Source organism: Mustela nivalis (genome assembly GCF_964662115.1).
Source record: "Mustela nivalis genome assembly, chromosome: 5".
Lineage (NCBI taxonomy): Eukaryota > Metazoa > Chordata > Mammalia > Carnivora > Mustelidae > Mustela > Mustela nivalis.
The window spans coordinates 45,507,271-45,525,211 of record NC_139024.1 but is presented as its reverse complement, the minus strand read 5'-3'; the positions used below and the strand labels follow the sequence as shown (position 1 = coordinate 45,525,211).

The 17,941-nt window shown below is 43.0% G+C and overlaps 2 protein-coding genes across 2 annotated transcripts; one reads left to right on the top strand and one right to left on the bottom strand.

Annotated features, from left to right (window-relative positions):
• Positions 1 to 1,450: 1,450 nt before the first annotated feature.
• Positions 1,451 to 5,997, bottom strand: LOC309864107 (uncharacterized protein; the record flags this gene model as incomplete). Its single annotated transcript, XM_082729445.1, has 4 exons — positions 1,451 to 1,819; positions 2,113 to 2,725; positions 4,881 to 4,977; positions 5,903 to 5,997. 4 exons carry the CDS (start codon positions 5,995 to 5,997, stop codon positions 1,716 to 1,718), a joined length of 909 nt encoding a protein of 302 aa, XP_082585571.1. The 3' UTR covers positions 1,451 to 1,715.
• Positions 2,559 to 17,735, top strand: PRSS35 (serine protease 35). Its single transcript, XM_082731679.1, has 2 exons — positions 2,559 to 2,738; positions 14,947 to 17,735. Exon 2 carries the CDS (start codon positions 14,966 to 14,968, stop codon positions 16,202 to 16,204), a length of 1,239 nt encoding a protein of 412 aa, XP_082587805.1. The 5' UTR covers positions 2,559 to 2,738; positions 14,947 to 14,965; the 3' UTR covers positions 16,205 to 17,735.
• The last annotated feature ends 206 nt before the right edge of the window (positions 17,736 to 17,941 follow it).

The window sequence follows — 17,941 nt, the reverse complement described above, 5'->3', positions numbered from 1 at the left end:
TAATCTGATTGAAAATGGGTAGAGGACTTTTCCCAAAGCAGATACACAAATTATAGCTGAAAATGAACTCAATATCATTATTATTAATTATTATTATTTATTATTTATTAAAGCTGCAACAAAATAAATGTCAACTCACACCCATTCGAATGGCTGTTATCAAAATGATATACGAGAACAAATGCTGGGGGAGGATGTGGAGAAAAAGGAACCCTGGCTCACTGATGGTAGGAATGGAAATTGGTGTAGCGACTCTGGAAAATGGTATGGAAATCCCTCAAAAAATTAAAAATGGAGCTCCCCTATGATCCATCAATTCCATTCTGGGTATATATGTAAAGACGAAATCACATTTCAAAGAGATGATCTGCACTTCCATATTCATTGCAGTATTATTCACAGTAGCCAAGACATGGAAGCAACCCAAGTATCTTTGACAGGTGAATGGATAAAGAAAAGTCATACATCTACCTATCTATACAATAATTATATATTTATGTATTTAATGGAATATTATCCAGCTGTAAAAAAAGAAATCCTGCCATTTGAGACAACATGAATAGACTTGAGAGCTCTGAAATCTAAAAACATTGAATTCACAGAGGTGGAGTAGAATGGAATATTTGCCAAAGGCTGAGGGGTGGGGGACATGGGGAGATGTTGGTCAAAGGGTATAAACTCTTCAGTTATAAGATGGTTAAGTTTCAGGGATCTAGTGGACAGCACAGTGACTATACTTAACAATATCGGAATTCTGAAAGTTGCTATGAGAATAACGACTTAATGTTCTCACCATAACAACTTAAAAACGACAGTGAGGTGAGGTTAAGGATGGGTTAACTAACCTTACCGTGGTAAACACTTTGGAAGGCATGTGTGTAAAAAATCATCACACTGTTTGCCTTACATGTACACAGTGTTATAAGTCACTTATATCTCAGTAAACCTGAGGTGGGGGGTGGGAGTGGTCAGGGTGGAAGGTTCAGGATGAGGGCCCTGAAAATGTGAGAGCTCTTACAGTCAGTTTCACCTGGGGTGATGACTGAATTAAAGAACTCAGTCCTGGGCCCGCACTAAATCCTCCTGGATTTATGCAGCATTAAAATCCCCTAATGTCTGAGAAGTGCAGACTCTAGGACCACCTCCCCCAACCAACACCCCCACCCCCAACCCAAGCTCAACCTTCTTGATACTTTGCTGAAGAAAACGAGGCCCGGGGCCCAGGTATTTAGTACCAGATGGGCCTTCCACTCTGAGTTCTGGGCTTTCTCTAGGACTCCCCCATGCTCAATTTCACTTGCAAACTTTTTTAGTTGACTACATACTCGACGTCTATTATATGCCAGGTCTATTATACGGCAGAGGGTGGGGATTCAAAGATGCCTATGAAGGTTATGACCTAATTAGAGAGACAGAGGGCTTCAGAACTAATTATTTTATACCAGATAAAAAGTATTAATAGATTTTAATTATAGTAAGTGCATATGTGAAAATGCTAAGTAAAAAAAGGGAAAATTGCATGCGTGCGTGTATATATATATATATATATATATATATATATATTCTGATCTCATTTTGTTAAAAAAAAATACACAGAAACTCGAGAAAGGCAACAACCCACTAATGAGCCAAGTGTTATGGACTATGCGAAGACCTTGCGTTATAAATCCTTGTGCACTTCTTTGCTCTCCCCGCTTGGAGGGCCACGACCCAGTTTATGGGTGCATCTTGCGCAGACCTGCGGCCCAGTAGCAGTTTAGTAGACGTGGAATCCGCGAGACTCCGTTCCCCAGGTGGTCCGCACTCCAGAGAGGCACGTCTGCCAAGGAGGAGAAGAAGAGCGTGAGAAAGGACGCGGTTAGCACGCCGGGAGGACCGAGGTGGACAGAGCTGGGCGAGAATCGGACACTCCTGGAGAAGCCAATGGGACTCTGGACGGAGGGCAACTGACGCTCCCCCCCTGGCGGCGGCCCAGGACGCTCGGCGGGAGCCCGCAGCCCGGCCCGGCGAGGGCGCCTGCGGCCACCTGAGGTTACACGCAGCCCTCACCCAGCCCACCGTCCCGCGTGGGATCTGCCCCGCGGGGGATCTGCCCCGCGGGGGGATACGCACCAGGAAGCGAGATCCCCGGGGAGAGACGGCTTGGGATGGGGTTGGGGAAACAGCTCTGGTTCTTCGGGATGGCTGGGGTGTAGACCGAGAGGCGGGGTAGTGAGACTCCTGAACAACTCCCACACACTCCCCTCACCCTTGCTCCCCAACTTTCAGACAGCGTGCGAGGGATGCCCACCCTCGGGGGACAGCCATCTCTTGCGAACCGAGTCACGCATGTTTCCGGGTGCACCGTTCTTGCACTCTGGGGACAGAGATGCTGGGGTGAGAGGTGGGGGCCCGTCTGCTCCGCGCGTCCGAGGAACCCCCCTCCTTCGGCCCGGCCCGGCGTCCGGGTTCTTCCCCCTCCCTCTTTCCCTGCCTCTCCTCTAGCCCACCTCCTCCCCTCCTTTGCCTCCCCCCTGCGTCCGCCCGGCGTCATCGCCCCCTTTCCCCTCCCATCTGCCGGCCCGCGCGCAGCTCGCCTCGGGCCTCCGCCGCAGTCTCCGCCACGAGCTGCTGGCGGTGCGGGCGGGTCCGCAAGGCTCGTAGCACAGCCTCCGGCCGCCCCGGCCAGCGCTCTGACCGCCTGGGGGGAGCCTTGATTCGAGCTGGGCAGCGCCCCGAGCACCGGCTAAGCTTTGCAGGTAAGGACGGAGCCACCCCCGCAGACAGGGCAAAACCCAAGATTCTGGACGTTTCCCCGAGAAAGGCAGACCCACCCAAGGAGAGTTTCTTAGAAGGGCTCCAAAGACAGGGATCCAACTTAGCACTTCAAGTCCTCCAAGAAACTACTCTCCCTATAGGCAACTCTGTGTGCCGCCCCCTCACAGTTGAATATTAACAGTAAGAGTGTTTGCATTGGACCCTAAATGGAATTCTTTCTTATAAGCAGTACCAGAGAGGGGACCCTCTTTATTTTTATGATTATTAACAGATGCCGTTGAAAAAGGTGTAAAGCCATTCTTGGACAGTCTTCCCTGGTTGAAAGCCTCTTTGGCAGGGTTACTATGAAAGCGAGGAATCTCTCTCTGACTTTCTGTCCCTCTGTCTGTCTCTCTGTCTTTCCTCAGCTTGGCTGCACAGGTCAGCAAAAGGAGCAATGAAAAACATTTTTGAAATGAAATGGAAAACTCCTGTACTTGTTTAAAATTCAAGTAAGGGGGGGATAGACAGAGCAAGATTGGCAAAATATTGGTAATTGCTGGAGCTGGGTGATGGGCGTGTGGTGTTATGTTTTTTTCCTCTTTTATTTTATTTTTTAAACTTTTCCCTCTACTTCTGTGTAGTTGGGAAAATTTCCACAATTAAAGTTTTTGAAAAGTTGTAGGAACACTCCCACCAGCTTCCTTTGGCCTTTTTACACTGTCACTGACTTGAAAAGGGACTGCTTGTCCTATCTAGTTATCCGTGCCCTTTAATTAACCCTTCTCACTTCTAAAATTAATTCTCATTTTATCCCAGTGCATTTGTCTCTAAAGAATATTCTAAAAGTAATCCTGTAGAATTATGCTTAGAATCTGGTTTATAATTTAGAAGGGAGAATGTCCAAGTTCCAGCCAAGTAAGAAATCTAGGCTTAAAAGTAGAGGCCAAGTATATGGAATTTTATTTTTACTAGAAGATATTAGAGAAGCCCCTTTAGTGTGAGAGGAGCTTGAGCATGGACATGCTGCCCAATTTTCTTGCACACAACTCAGAAACCTTTACACTCTTAAGATTCTTTTTCATGTTTTTAAATATGAGGTTTTTAGCTTAATGCTTGGCAGATAGGATGTGCTCATTATATGTTAAAATAAGCTATCGCTAATGTGAGTTAATTTTCCCCATCGAGTCAATTATTTATCTTTCTCTGCCCAGTGCTCAAATATCCAAGGCCAGCATATTGCATTTTAACAGTAGGATCAGACTTGGAATTCTGGAGGCTGAAGCCCCCTCAGCTGGCACTGAGTTAACTTCGAAATGAGAAATCTGAGCTGAGCGGTTGGGAAACAGCAAAGCCATATTAGTGGTATAAAAGTTATTTTCTAACTCCGCTTAACCCCCACTTTCCCCTCAAAGCTTCAAATAGCTAAACTGACATGCAACTAGACAACAACATCGTGATCCTAAGATGCTTTAAAGCCTGCAGAGTAGCAAAACTCATACATTTACATGTATTTTTTGCTCTGAAAGGCCAACTCACAAGATAAAAACGAAGTCAAGAGCCATATGCTGTGGGCTTCCTATCATCTCCATGTATGAGCTAGCCCCCAGAGGGTTGCCTTGGGGTTCCCTTAGTACCATTCACCCCAAAGTTGATTTACACACAGCATATCCATTCCATAAATTGAAATGTCCATGTCTTGGAAAAATAGCTAAAAAACAAAAGAGGTTTTATTTTTTATTGTGATGAGAAACAGAAGTTGTGGGTCACTGTAAAATAATCAACTCTGTAACTTTACCATCTTCCTGCCCTCAAGGACTGCCAAATTTTTAAAGCAGACGTTACTTTGTCTCCATCCCCGAAACTGAACTTGAAAATAGTGCTATGGTATGGTATTTTGAGTAGAAATTGGCACACTGTCAATGAACTTTCTTGCCGTTTCTTTTCAGCATTGAGTCATGGAGAGCTTATCCTTTGGTAATGGATTATATAAAGTATTTGATAAACATATGTGAAATAGTTGGCAAGTTGAAGATTTTTCTTTGTGTCGAAACGACATGCAGCACATTTTCAGAGGCTGTTTAGCAGTGCTGGAGGTCAGAGTGGAAAGGTGCTGGCACTAGGATGGGTTTTGGAAAGCCCACCTGCCAGAAAATTGTCTGGCTGTAGACAGCACCATCAGCCCTCAGTTCATCAGGATAGGCTCTGTGGCCTGTAGATGGGTTTTCTAAATGTGATAAACTCCATATGTGACAACCATTTAGTATATTATTAGCCAATTGGATTTATTCCCCTGCTGAGTCCTACATGCATTCAAAATAAATTCTGTATCACAGCTCAGTGTAAACAATTCCAATGCAGGGCTTTAGATCGGCCTTCCGCGGGCTAGCGGTGCCATCTAGTGGTGGCAGTGCGAAGAGCAGGAAAGTTCCTATCCCGGGGAGGGGAGCAGTGATTTTCTCAAGGATCACTCTTGACTCAGTTAGGTGTTTTCTCATTGGTGGTTTAGCCTGAGACTTTCGAGCTGAGTGGTGTCTTAGAAGTGTTCTCTTCCAGCTGGGCAGGTCGGGGGCGGGGGGGGGGTATTATCATTGAGGTTCTCAAACAAGGAAAGAAACTTTGAAATGGTGCATAACATAGTAAGGACTCAGTATGCGTTTGTCAAATAAACAAATTTATCTACACGTTCCAATTCTTGTCTCTGTCTACCATGACCACCAAAAAGTTTTAACACGCTCTTCTATTTTTAGTTGGAAAACTGCATGACTGTATCGTTTTCCTTAACATGAAATTTTTCATTTATGTCTAAGCCTCTGAACCCAACTTTTTTTCCTACTTATTATTTGTAAACATCCAGGAGAGACAGTTGCAAAAACTAGACTCTTATCTTTATCTACTGCTGCTATAAAAATGATAAAAAATGTAGAGATTTAAAACACAGTATCTTATGCTTCTGGAGAAGTGTCAAGAGGGTCCATGGGGTTGCATTTCTTCTGGGAATTCAAGGAGAGATATTTGTTCCCTTGCCCTCTGCCGGTGCTAGAGGCCGCCCACATTGACCCTCCTCCCTATAAGGATCCCGGTGATTACCTGGGCCTCACCTGGATAATCCCAGCTCATCTCCTGTAAGAAAGTGTCAGGAAGTCACAGGTGCAGTCTCTCTAACCTTAGGAGGAACACATTCACAGGTGCTGCGGATTCAGGTATATGGCTCTCTTCGGGAGCCATTTCTGGGCCTCCCACAGTGAGGTGCACGGCCATCAGAGATGTAGGAGATCCCTTGTAAATATCTGCCTATGTTTTGGTTCCTGTGGGTTGACGTTCACAGTGATTGCTCTCATTGTGGATGCTTGCTGTGCTTGGGCATTGGGTTTGTATACAGCATAGTAGTTTCTCACAAAAAGACTCTCAGATCTCATTCCTGTTTAAACAATGTAGGAACTAATGTTGGGAGAGTTTAAATAACTTTCCTGAAAATCATACTGCCCTCAAGGCCTACTGCCTGCAGAATCCCTGAACACCTTACATCACCGATTACTAGTTACTGGTACTTATGTCATGTTACTGTTACTTACATCAGTCGGTTACTAGTAACCGATTACCAGTTACTGTTACTTTCTCATCACTAACGCTAGGTGAGGGCCTCCAGTGGGCTGAGAATTAGACTTTTTAAGCTACCCCTGCTCCAGGTTTGTGAGAGTGACTATTAAAGCTTTTCCAAGTGCTCTCGACAACCTAAGCCACGCGATGCCCGCCTCGCACCTGCTTTCTCTCTCTGCTCACGCTCCTTCCCCCCGTGCAGCGGCCCTTTTGCCTACACCAGCCCTTCGATCTGCGGTGGTTGAGAATGTCCGGGCCAGGACACGGTGTCTACCCATTGTGTGTCCATCTCTCCTGGGCAGGTGGAGGCTGCAGGAGGGAAAGGAGTGAGGATGGCAGTGTGTGTTTCCGCATGTTTGTGGCGTGTGACTGGAGACAGTGCTGTTGGGAGGGGCAGCCGGCTGGAGACGTGGACAGCTACAGGCATGTTGTCAAAAGTGGCTATGCAGTCGTTTCTGTGTCCTGACAAACACATGAGGTAGAAGGCAGTGTTAGCCTCCAAGGTCATGGATCTGAGCAGTCCCTGACCCCCACCACGCCTGGACCATATTAGTTAACAGGTTCATGCAAAGTTATGTTCTAGGGCAGCACCATATTCACATGAACTTGGACAATGGTGATACGTAACACGGACCAGGTACAAAGACAGCCATGAGTAAGGGCAAGTCTATTACCCGGTGAGGGAGGGTAGCTCCATGCAAATTCTTTTTTTTTTTTTTTTCTCCTCCTTTATTGAAGTACGAGTGCCAAAAATATATATATTTAAGGTATACATCATGTTTATATATATATGTATATACACATTGTAAATATTTAAATATATATATGTAAATAGATATATGTGTGTGTATACATAAATATATATATACATGTTGTGAATGATGGCTACGACTAAGACATTTAACATATCTATCATCTTACATAGTGCAGATTCTGATGGTAAGTCCATATTCTTATTTTCAGATACAGGAAAATTAATTCATTTGAAATATTTAATATGGTGAGTAATCATTTAATCTTTCATTAGTCTGCCTGTCCTACTTCAGTTAAACGATACACTTCTCAGGGTAAAAATAAAACCCAAATCAGGAGAGGTACTGAATCTTACAACAGAATTATGTCGTCCCATAGTAAAATTCTATACACTCTAGATAGACTGGTTCAAAAACTTAGGTGTTTATTTTGCTGTAAACCACCCTCTTGGAGTAATTATTTTGACATTGACTCTGTTTCTTTTCAGGCTGAGGGTCTGAGGCTGTTCTAGAATTCCCAGTATAGGTCCAGGTTATAAGTAAGACACAGGAAATGCAATTCGAGTGTTCTATGGCTGGGTAATGTTTAATCACACTTAAGTTTAATAGCTCTGAGAAAAATATATTGCAAAGCCACAGATATTCACAGACATGAGTAATTAGGAAAGCATTCATTTGGGAAGTCTATAAAATGTAGCTGTCCTTGAGCAAAAAGCCTAACAAAACAAAGAAAAAGGGAGTTTGAGGGTGTGTCTGAAACTACCCTGAAATAAAAATATTTGGTTGTTTGGTTTTAGAAAGCTGAGTGCTATAGCTTTGGCTGAAGTAATAAATTATTTTAAAGTGATATTAATTCACCCATTAAGGTAGAATAATAATTATAAAAGCACCTATTACTGACTGCTTACTATGCTCTGGGCTCAGAGATAATTCTCTGGATACATTATTTTACTTAATCACCACGGTTATGTTCTGAGGTAGAGATTACTAGTCTCCCAGCTTTGCAGATGAGGATGCTGAAACCGAAGTTAACGAATTGCCCAAATTCATGTTCCTGAGAAGTGGTAAAGCTGAGACTTAGCCCAAGTGTTTTACTCCCTGCTCAATACACATAACCACTATGCTGGTTCAGAGGCTCCTGTATTTTAAATACTAACACAGTCACATCTCTAAGAAAGAATAAGCAAACAATGGGGTGCCTGGGTGGCTCAGAGTCCTGGGATCAAGCCCCGCATCAACGGGCTCTCTGCTCAGCAGGGAGCCTGCTTCCTCCTCTCTGCCTGCCTCTCTGCCTACTTGTGGTCTCTGTCTGTCAAATAAATAAATAAAATCTTAAAAAAAAGAAAAAGAATAAGCAAACAAACAGCGATAGGAAGTTGTCTCTTGTAGATTAGTGTGGTTGTTTCTATTAACATAGACCAAGTACGAAGATGGAGTAACAGCTGCTCCATTGGTAAAACTTCATCTACAAAAATCCCTTTTTCCACTCGGTTTGTCTCCCTGAGCCAACCCCTGATCAGCTGTGCGTATACTGACGCACCGTGGAGACCCATGACTGCAACCTCACTTTTGTTAACCAAAATTGGAATTTGAAGCCCCAAATCCAAGGCATCTGGAAAACAACAGTCAAGGTCACAATTATAATGGAAAACAGGAAAAAGGAGGATGAGGGGAGACATGGGACTTTAAAGCTTTCAAAATGTTAGGGCTGCCCCGCCAGTGGGGACTGTGTCTCTTTATATCAATGAGCTGGTGCCTTTTGGATGATGGGCCCGTGGAGATGTGTCCAGTGAACTGTGGGTCGCTCTATCAGTAAGAGCTCTCATTTACCTTACGCTGACTGTTAACCACAAGGCAAACTTAGATTTTCCAAAAGCAAGTGTCCTTAAACATTTGTCCAGTTTTAAATTATAGGCCAAATTAGACAGGCTAACTAGATTCATGTCCTCTTATTACTGTGATTCTGAGGTCCCATTATAAAGCGCTGCCCTTCCCATGCCCGAGGATAGATGTGGGCATCGCCTTTTTTCCTGTGGTGCATTGCTCCCTCCAAGGGCACCAGACAGGGCTGGGAAACCCAAGCTCATGCCTGATTTGTAGCATCAGATGTTGGAAGCATTACCTACAAGCCTACTGAATGTTTTTTAGTTGAGGTATGGTGGACATGCCATGTTGCATTAGTTTCCAGCATCGAACCGTGATTTGGCAATTCTCTCAGCTCTGCTGGGCTCTTCACAGTGGAGCCACCATGGGTCACCATACAATGCTATTGTAATACCATTGCCTAGACTCCCTTGGCTGTACCTTTTGTTCCCAAGATTTGTTCCATAACTGGAAGCCTGTAGTTCCCACTCCCCTTCACCCATTTTGCTCATTCTCCCCCTCCCCCTAGCCTAGTGAGTTCTAATCTTTTTGGATGTATTATTAACTTATTATATACAAGTATGTTTTTTCTTTATTAAGAGCTGAACCATTTGATAGTAACAATTGCCAACACAGTAAAAGAGCGAAGTTTAGAATAAATTTGTTTTGTACACGAAGAGGAAGCAGAGGTCTTTTGGAAACGTGGTTGAGCAATCATCCCCGGAGGAACTGCCTTCTAGGGTGTGGTTTGGGAGGCTGCCCCAGGACCTTTACTGCTACTGTGGTTCTCAGACTTTACTGAATATCCAAATCGCCTGGAGAGCTGGTTAAAACACGGGTAGCTGAGAACCCTACCTTCCTTCCTCCTCGCCCCCTCATTATGGAGAGTTTTGTAAAGGAGCTCTGGGTTCGACTCTAAGAACTAGCATTTTTAACAAGATCCCAGATGAAGCTGACACTGTTGATCTGGGAGGGAAATCTGGGTATCCTTTGATAAAGAGAGTTTATTTTGCCATACACAGGTATGGAATGTTATCAACAAACTATAACATTCTTTTGAGTTGTTCATGTTTCATTTAGAGTCCAAAGGCAGGAAAAACAACAACAACAAAAAACAATGTCCCATCTCAAAGCAGGCAGGAGGAGTCAGTCCCCCCTTCCTCCCAGGAGGGTCTGCATTTTCATTCTATGCAGGCCTTCCAGTAATTAGATGAGGCCCACCCACATTCAGGAGCGAAGTCTGCTTCACACCACCTATCATTCAAATGCTGCTGTCTTTCAGAAACACCCTCACAGAGGCACCCAGAACCATGTTACCCTCTGGATAATAATGTACCCTCTGGCCTAGTCAAGTTGACACATACAATTAACCATGACATGGGGCTTTCTTCAAAGTCTGCCTAGAGAATTATGGCACAGAGCCCGTATTTTATTTGGGAAAGAGAGTAGGGGGACTTCTACATTTGAGATTCATGGTCCAATTCAATGATTGGTGTAGCAAAAGATCATCCTGTCCATCGCCATTTAATATTTGCATTCTGCCTTTCTAATCCCTAACGAGCTTTAGTTGTAAGGCCAAATTAAATAGCAGTGAAAAAAAAAATAAAACCTAATCGGGGAAACGGTATCACAGGATCATGATTTAGATGTCCTCTGTCTGGCCTTGGAATGCCTTCCCCACACCGATTACTCCGTGGATCATTAGTACCAAGGGTTGGAATGTACAGAGTGATTCTTTGCATTTCTCAACATGGTTATTTGGCTGACTTTCAGTCTTTGGTGTATTTTTTTTTTTTTTAAAGATTTATCCATTTGAGAGCAAGAGAGAGCTTGTACATGTGTGTGAGTTGGGGGTGGTGGGCAGAGGAAGAGGGAGAGGGAGAGGAACAGGTTCCCCATTGAGCAGTGAACCCACTGCAGAGCTCGATCCCAGGTCCCCTGAGATCACAGCCCTATGCGGGAATGAAGAGCCAGTTGTCCACCCCTGACTGAGCCACCCAGGTGCCCTTCGTTGCTGTCTTCTTTGTTGTGGTCTTCATCATCTTATTCTTTTTTTAAGATTTTGTGTATTTGAGAGAGAGAGAGAGCACAAGCAGGAGACAGGGCACAGAGGGAGAGGGAGAAAGAGACTCCCCAAGTCATCTCAGGACCCCGAGATCATGGCCTGAACCAAGGACAGATGCTTAATGCACTGAGCCACCTGGCTACCCTCTTTGGTGTATTCTTATATTAGTTCACAATGGACAGCTGTTGTCATAAAGGAATAAATGAAAAAAGTCAATTTTTAAACATTGTGTCACCCACACAAAAAAATTTTCTTGATTGAAATTTTGCTAAGAATCAGTAACATCAAGTACACATACACACATTTATAAAAATAACCTGTTTTGCTCTGTTGTTAGGCAAAGAGGCAGCAAATAATTCTCTGATTTTAGCTTTTTATTTTTTTAGACAAAAACATAACATTTCTTTTTTTTTTTTAAAGATTTTATTTATTTACTTGACAGAGAGAAATCACAAGTAGACAGAGAGGCAGGCAGAGAGAGGGAGAAGCAGGCTCCCCACCGAGCAGAGAGCCCGATGCGGGGCTCGATCCCAGGACCTCGAGATCATGACCCGAGCCGAAGGCAGAGGCCCAACCCACTGAGCCACCCAGGTGCCCCAAGACATAATATTTCTTCTTGGGAACTACCCACTAAAACATGATTTCAAGGCCTCAGTAGAGTTACTGAGTTGTTAGCCTTTTGACTCCAATTCAATGAAATAAAATTGATGAAATAGTCATTGTGAAAATTGCATTCGAGGGGTGCCTGGGTGGCTCAGTGGGTTAACGCCTCAGCCTTCGGCTCAGGTCATGATCCCAGGGTCCTGGGATCGAGCCCCGCATCGGGCTCTCTGTTCAGCAGGGAGCCTGCTTCCCTTCCTCTCTCTCTGCCTGCCTCTCTGCCTACTTGTGATCTCTGTCTGTCAAATAAGTAAATAAATAAAAATCTTTAAAAAAGAAAATTGCATTGGAGATAACAAAAGAAAATACTAGCTGGTTCAACAAAACCACTGCCAATATACTTACTACTTCGTATAAAGTGACATTTGCCATGGTGATGATTAGAAAATATTGGGACATGAGTGTGGTTTTTTTTCTGAATAATATTTTTTATTGATTTTTGATGATATCCATCATTCTGTAGGGAAGAATGCCCTGTCTCCAAAGTAAAACAAATTACAAGCTATTCAGCAAACAAGATAGTCTAATATTAACCAGAATCACCACTGCTCTGTGTGCAAGTATGAGTAGGTAAAAATGGAAATTGCCAAACTTCTGTATAATTTTGGTGATGCAATGTCATGTTTCAGTGAAGATATCATGTTTAAACAATAAAGTGGATCATGTAGCATATGTTTTGTTTTATCAAAAGAATACCATTAGTGTTGTTAACAAACTTCTCTACTTGTATATGGGCCAAATGAACTCTGTTGTGTCAAGAGATGCCCATATTTGGGCATCTGGGTGGCTCAGGTAATCGGCTGCCTTCGGCCCAGGTCATGATCGCAGGCTTGGGATCGAGCCCACGATGGGCTCCCTACTCAGCAGGGAGCCTGCTTCTTCCTCTGCCCCTCACCCTGCTCATGCTCTCTCTCAAGTAAATAAATAAAATCTTAAAAGAGAGAGAGAGAGAGAGATGCCCATATTCAGCCCTGCCTCAGAGATAACTTTTGCTTGTCATGACAGAGCTCCACATCTTTTGCTGGGTTGTGGACCTTTCCTAACATTTCTTGTTAGCTTTTGTTCCATGCCAAAACCCAAACCAAAAACCAACCTTCTCAGAAAGCATCAAGATAAAAGCATTGTAGGAATAATCGAACCTGGAATTGTCCCAGCTGTCTATAAAATGAAGAGCATATGCTAAGCCTTGATACTTTAACTATTAGTTTAAAATGACTCAGAGAATATAGCTCACAAATAGTAGTGACCTGGAAGTTCAAAATTGCTCTAAAGACACGAGCAGACACTTCTCCAAAGAAGACATACAAATGGCTAGCAGACACATGAAATATTCAGCATCATTAGCCATCAGGGAGATTAAAATCAAAACCACATTGAGATATCACCTTACACCAGTTAGAATGGCCAAAATTAGCAAGACAGGAAACAAAAAATGTTGGAAAGGATGTGGACAAAGGGGAACCCTCTTACACTGTTGGTGGGAATGCAAGTTGGTGCAGCCACTTTGGAAAACAGTGTGGAGATGCCATAAGAAATTAAAATTAGAGCTACCCTAATACCCTGGAATTGCACTGCTGGGTATTTACCCCAAAGATACATAATGTGCATAATAGCAATGGCCATAGTTGCCAAACTGTGGAAAGAACAAAGATGCCCTTCAGCAGACGAATGAATAAAGAAGATATGGTCCATATATACAATGGAGAATCATGCCTCCATCAGAAAGGATGAATACCCAACTTTTGTATCAACATGGACGGGACTGGAAGAGATTATGCTGAGTGAAATAAGTCAAGCAGAGAGAGTCAGCTATCATATGGTTTCACTTACTTGTGGAGCATAAGGAATAACGTGGAGGACATTGGGAGATGGAGAGGAGAAGTGAGCTGGGGGAAATCAGAGGGGGAGCCAAACCATGAGAGACTGTGGATTCTGAGAAACAAACTAAGGGTTTCGGAGGGGAGGGGGCTGGGAGGTTGGGGGAGCCTGGTGGTAGATATTAAGGAGGGAACGTATTGCATGGAGCACTGGGTGTGGTGCATAAACAGTGAATTTTGGAACACTGAAAAGAAATAAAATAATATAAAATAAAATAAAATGGAAGAAAAGACTAAAGAATGCTCCCACTGTCCCCTACCCACACAAAGCAGAAACTGGCAAACATCAATTCTATGTAATAGCTTTACATACCAGTGAGCCTAGGGAAGCAGGAAAAGAGGGCAAGGAGATGTAAGCAATAGAAGGGGTATTATATAATGTATCAAACACTGGCAACTAAAAAAATATTGAACAAGGCACTGTTCTTAGATGATGAGACTAATGATGAAAGGGATTCTATTTAATCAGGACCATGTTCTCCCAAGTGGCAAATCCAGAACCACAGCCTTAAATTCCACAACTAATTTTAGTCTGAAGTTCTACTGTAAGGCACTTCTTGTATGTTGCTTTGCTTTAGATGGTAGTTCCAAGCACAACTTGGTTTTAAGAAAAGTGCATGGTACGTCACACCACTGGTCAGCTTGGTCTGCAAACCATGGTTTAAGGAAATTCACTGCATTATAATGAACATTTTTGGAGCTCTGTGCTAGGCATTTATGCTCTAGTGATGAATTTGTAATTGTTGCTCTTGAAGAGGTAAGAGCAGGGCGAAAATTCTGGATATCTGCTGCCATCTTTGTTTCTAAATCACCTGGAAAAATGTTTGTAGGAGACCTAGGGAGAGAGAGTGGCTCAGGCAATAGGGGACCCCAGTTCACCACCCCATATTACCTTCCCATGTGTTGGGCCATCTGGGGAGGTAGAGGTAGATGAGGCACGTGGAGGTGGGGGAAGGTGGGTTAGAGTTTGTGGAAGGAAGATTGGGTGAAATGTAGTTTACTAATTTTGGAGCCTATTTGGCAGGGTGTTTATCTAATCTCAGTAAAATCTAATAAGGATTCCAAGTTGTGGTGATGGTACATTAGGGACTCAAGGCCTAAATGAAATGGGTAAGTAACATATTTTAAAAAAGGACATGAGGGGCGTCTGGGTGGCTCAGTGGGTTAAGCCGCTGCCTTCAGCTCAGGTCATGATCTCAGGGTCCTGGGATCGAGTCCCGCATCGGGCTCTCTGCTCGGCAGGGAGCCTGCTTCCCTCTCTCTCTTTCTCTGCCTGCCTCTCCATCTACTTGTGATTTCTCTCTGTCAAATAAATAAATAAAATCTTAAAAAAAATAAAATAAAAATAAAAAGGGGACATTATAAAGCTTCTCTTTCTTTTTCTATCTTTAAGGACAAAAGAGAAGAACAAAATGGAAAGTATGCTATTTTGCTGGATCTTTCTCACCCTTGGGTGGACCCTCATTGATGGATCTGAAATGGAACAGGATTTTATGTGGCACTTGAGCAAAATACCCCGGGTGATCAGTGAAAGGACTTTCCATCTCACCAGCCCCACCTTTGAGGCAGATGCTAAGATGGTGCTCAGTAGAGTGTGTGGTATTGAATGCCAGAAAGAACTCCCAGCTCCCAGCCTTTCTGATCTGGAAGATTCTCTTTCCTATGAGACTGTCTTCGAGAATGGCACCCGGACCTTCACCAGAGTGAAAGTTCAAGATGTGGTCCTTGAGCCCCCTCAGAATATCAGCAGGAAAGGGGCATCTGTTAGGAGGAAGAGACAGGTGTACGGCACAGACAGCAGATTCAGCATCTTGGACAAAAAGTTCTTAAACAATTTCCCTTTCAACACAGCTGTGAAGCTCTCCACGGGCTGCAGTGGCATTCTCATTTCCCCCAGCCACGTTCTAACAGCTGCCCACTGTGTGCATGATGGAAAGGACTACATCAAAGGGAGTAAAAAGCTAAGGGTAGGATTGTTGAAGATGAGAAATAAGGGTGCTGGCAAGAAGCGGAGGGGTTCTAAGAGGAGCAGGAGAGAAGCTGATGGTGGTGACCAGCGAGAAGGTACCAAAGACAATCTGGAGAGAACCAAGGCTGGAAGAAAAAGAAAGGAATCTCATCGGGGTCGGAGAGTTGCTGAGGGGAGGCCTTCCTTCCAGTGGACCCGGGTCAAGAATACCCACATTCCCAAAGGCTGGGCTAGAGGAGGGAAGGGAGACGCGGCTTTGGACTATGACTATGCTCTTTTGGAGTTGAAGCGTGCTCACAAGAAGAAATACATGGAACTAGGAATCAGTCCGACCATCAAGAAGCTGCCTGGGGGAATGATCCACTTCTCAGGATTTGATCATGATAGGGCCGATCAGTTAGTCTACCGGTTTTGTAGTGTGTCCGACGAATCCAATGATCTCCTCTATCAATACTGCGACGCTGAGTCAGGCTCCACTGGTTCTGGGGTCTATCTGCGTCTGAAAGAGCCAGACAAAAAGAATTGGAAGCGCAAAATCATTGCCGTCTATTCAGGCCACCAATGGGTGGATGTCCACGGCGTGCAGAAGGATTACAACGTGGCTGTGCGCATCACTCCCCTCAAGTACGCCCAGATCTGCCTCTGGATTCATGGAGATAATGCCAACTGTACTTATGGCTAACAGAAATCTGCAACAAGTCAATGGACCATTTAAGTCGCAGAGCACACCTGCTATGATTATGGTAGCAAGATCACTTCCTAGGTTATGCCTGGACTTGAACCCTATCAACATTTTTATAAATTTAGCTTTTCAAAATTAGGAGATTTTCGTATGTTTAAAAAATACTTAGGTTTAAATAACTGAAACTAGACGGGCACCTCAATGTCAAGTATATATTCTTCTTTACATGGTGATAAGAATCATTTGGGGGAAGTCTTTTATTTCTTTCTGCCTTCTTAAGATTAGACACTTTAAAAACTTCAGACTGGTACCATAAATAATATGTGATTTCTTAATGGACTTTTTCTCAGGGTCCTACTCGATCAAGAATCTAATAGGATGCTTGCTAGTTGCATATTAAATGTGAAACTGCATATATAGGTACAGATGGTAACATGATTAGAGTCAGGGTAAAGACAGTAACTTACAACAGCCTGTATTACTTGGAGATGGACCCATTCAGCTCATGCCCTCTGTGTTTATATAGTGTTTTCTGTTGGGTCTGAGAAACTTTGGTTGAGTTGTTGTTGTTGTTTTTAAGAATTACAAGATCCAGCAAGCTTTATAAACAAAGCTAGTGACTAATTTACTGCTTTAAAAAATATCAACTGAAGTGTGCATTATTTAAAAATGGGAAAAATGCTTTGTTCTAGGAAATGAATCTAGTTTAAAAATAGGGAAGATCTCGAGTTTTAATGCTTAAAATATGGACTTTTCATGAAGGCAGAGGGAAGATGGTTCACAAGTTACAGATGGTCATATTTTGAAAGCCTTGTCATTTAGCACTAGTCTTCTCTGTATGAGGTGTTAAGAGTTTAACGTCCAAGAATTTTAGTCTTTCTCAAGAGAGAGGCTTTTCCCCCTTGATAGATTTCAGCATTCTTAATGAGGCCACACACATATTATTTTGGTGATTGCTCTGACTAGGAGTTTTAGATAAATCCCTAAAAACGAATAGTATACATACAATTTTTACAAGAAGGTTCTGATTCTTTTCATCACAGGCCAAGGCTGTATACTCGCTCAGGCCATCGTGACGGCCCCAGCAGAGAGAAGGTAGTGGCTTTGTTCAGGCAAACCACAGTTGTTCCTCACAGTTTTCTTGAATGAACAGATATTTTTTGAATGGTTGTAAAAGTGGGTTTGTTCAGGCCATTATGTCTAATGGGTTTTAGTGATTTGCAGTTGAGTGCACCATAAAATTCAGGAATTACAAGTCTAATTTCTGGTCTGCTATTTTTGGCAGTTTCTAGGGCACACATTCTTCTCACCTAAGTCACTGATTCTGTCAGAGTTCAAATTTATTTTGTTATTTTTTTTAAGAGCATGGGGAGTTATACCCTTGATTAGTATGCAAAAGAATATTGACTATGTTATGATAAAAGGTGATTTTGTAAATCTTGTCTAAAATAGCTGGAATTCAATACAAGTATACATTCTTTTATAGTGTGAACCTGTTTAAAAATCATTCAATAAAAATTAAAAAAATAAATCAACCGTAATTCTTACTCTATGCACATATATATTTTATATACAGGGTTTTAGCAAATATTAAATTAACTGTGTCATTTACTAAAAAAATGATTTTATTTAATTCTAACTGCATTTCACTAAGCAGTATTTTGTCATTAGTGCAAGTGGGATAGGGCTACAGACTCAAAAGTTTTGATCACATCTTTTTTGGGGAAACATCTATAT

What these genes read in the sequence shown, in the direction of transcription:
- PRSS35 (XM_082731679.1), top strand. Translation starts at nt 14,966, where the DNA reads ATGGAAAGTATGCTATTTTGCTGGATCTTTCTCACCCTTGGGTGGACC.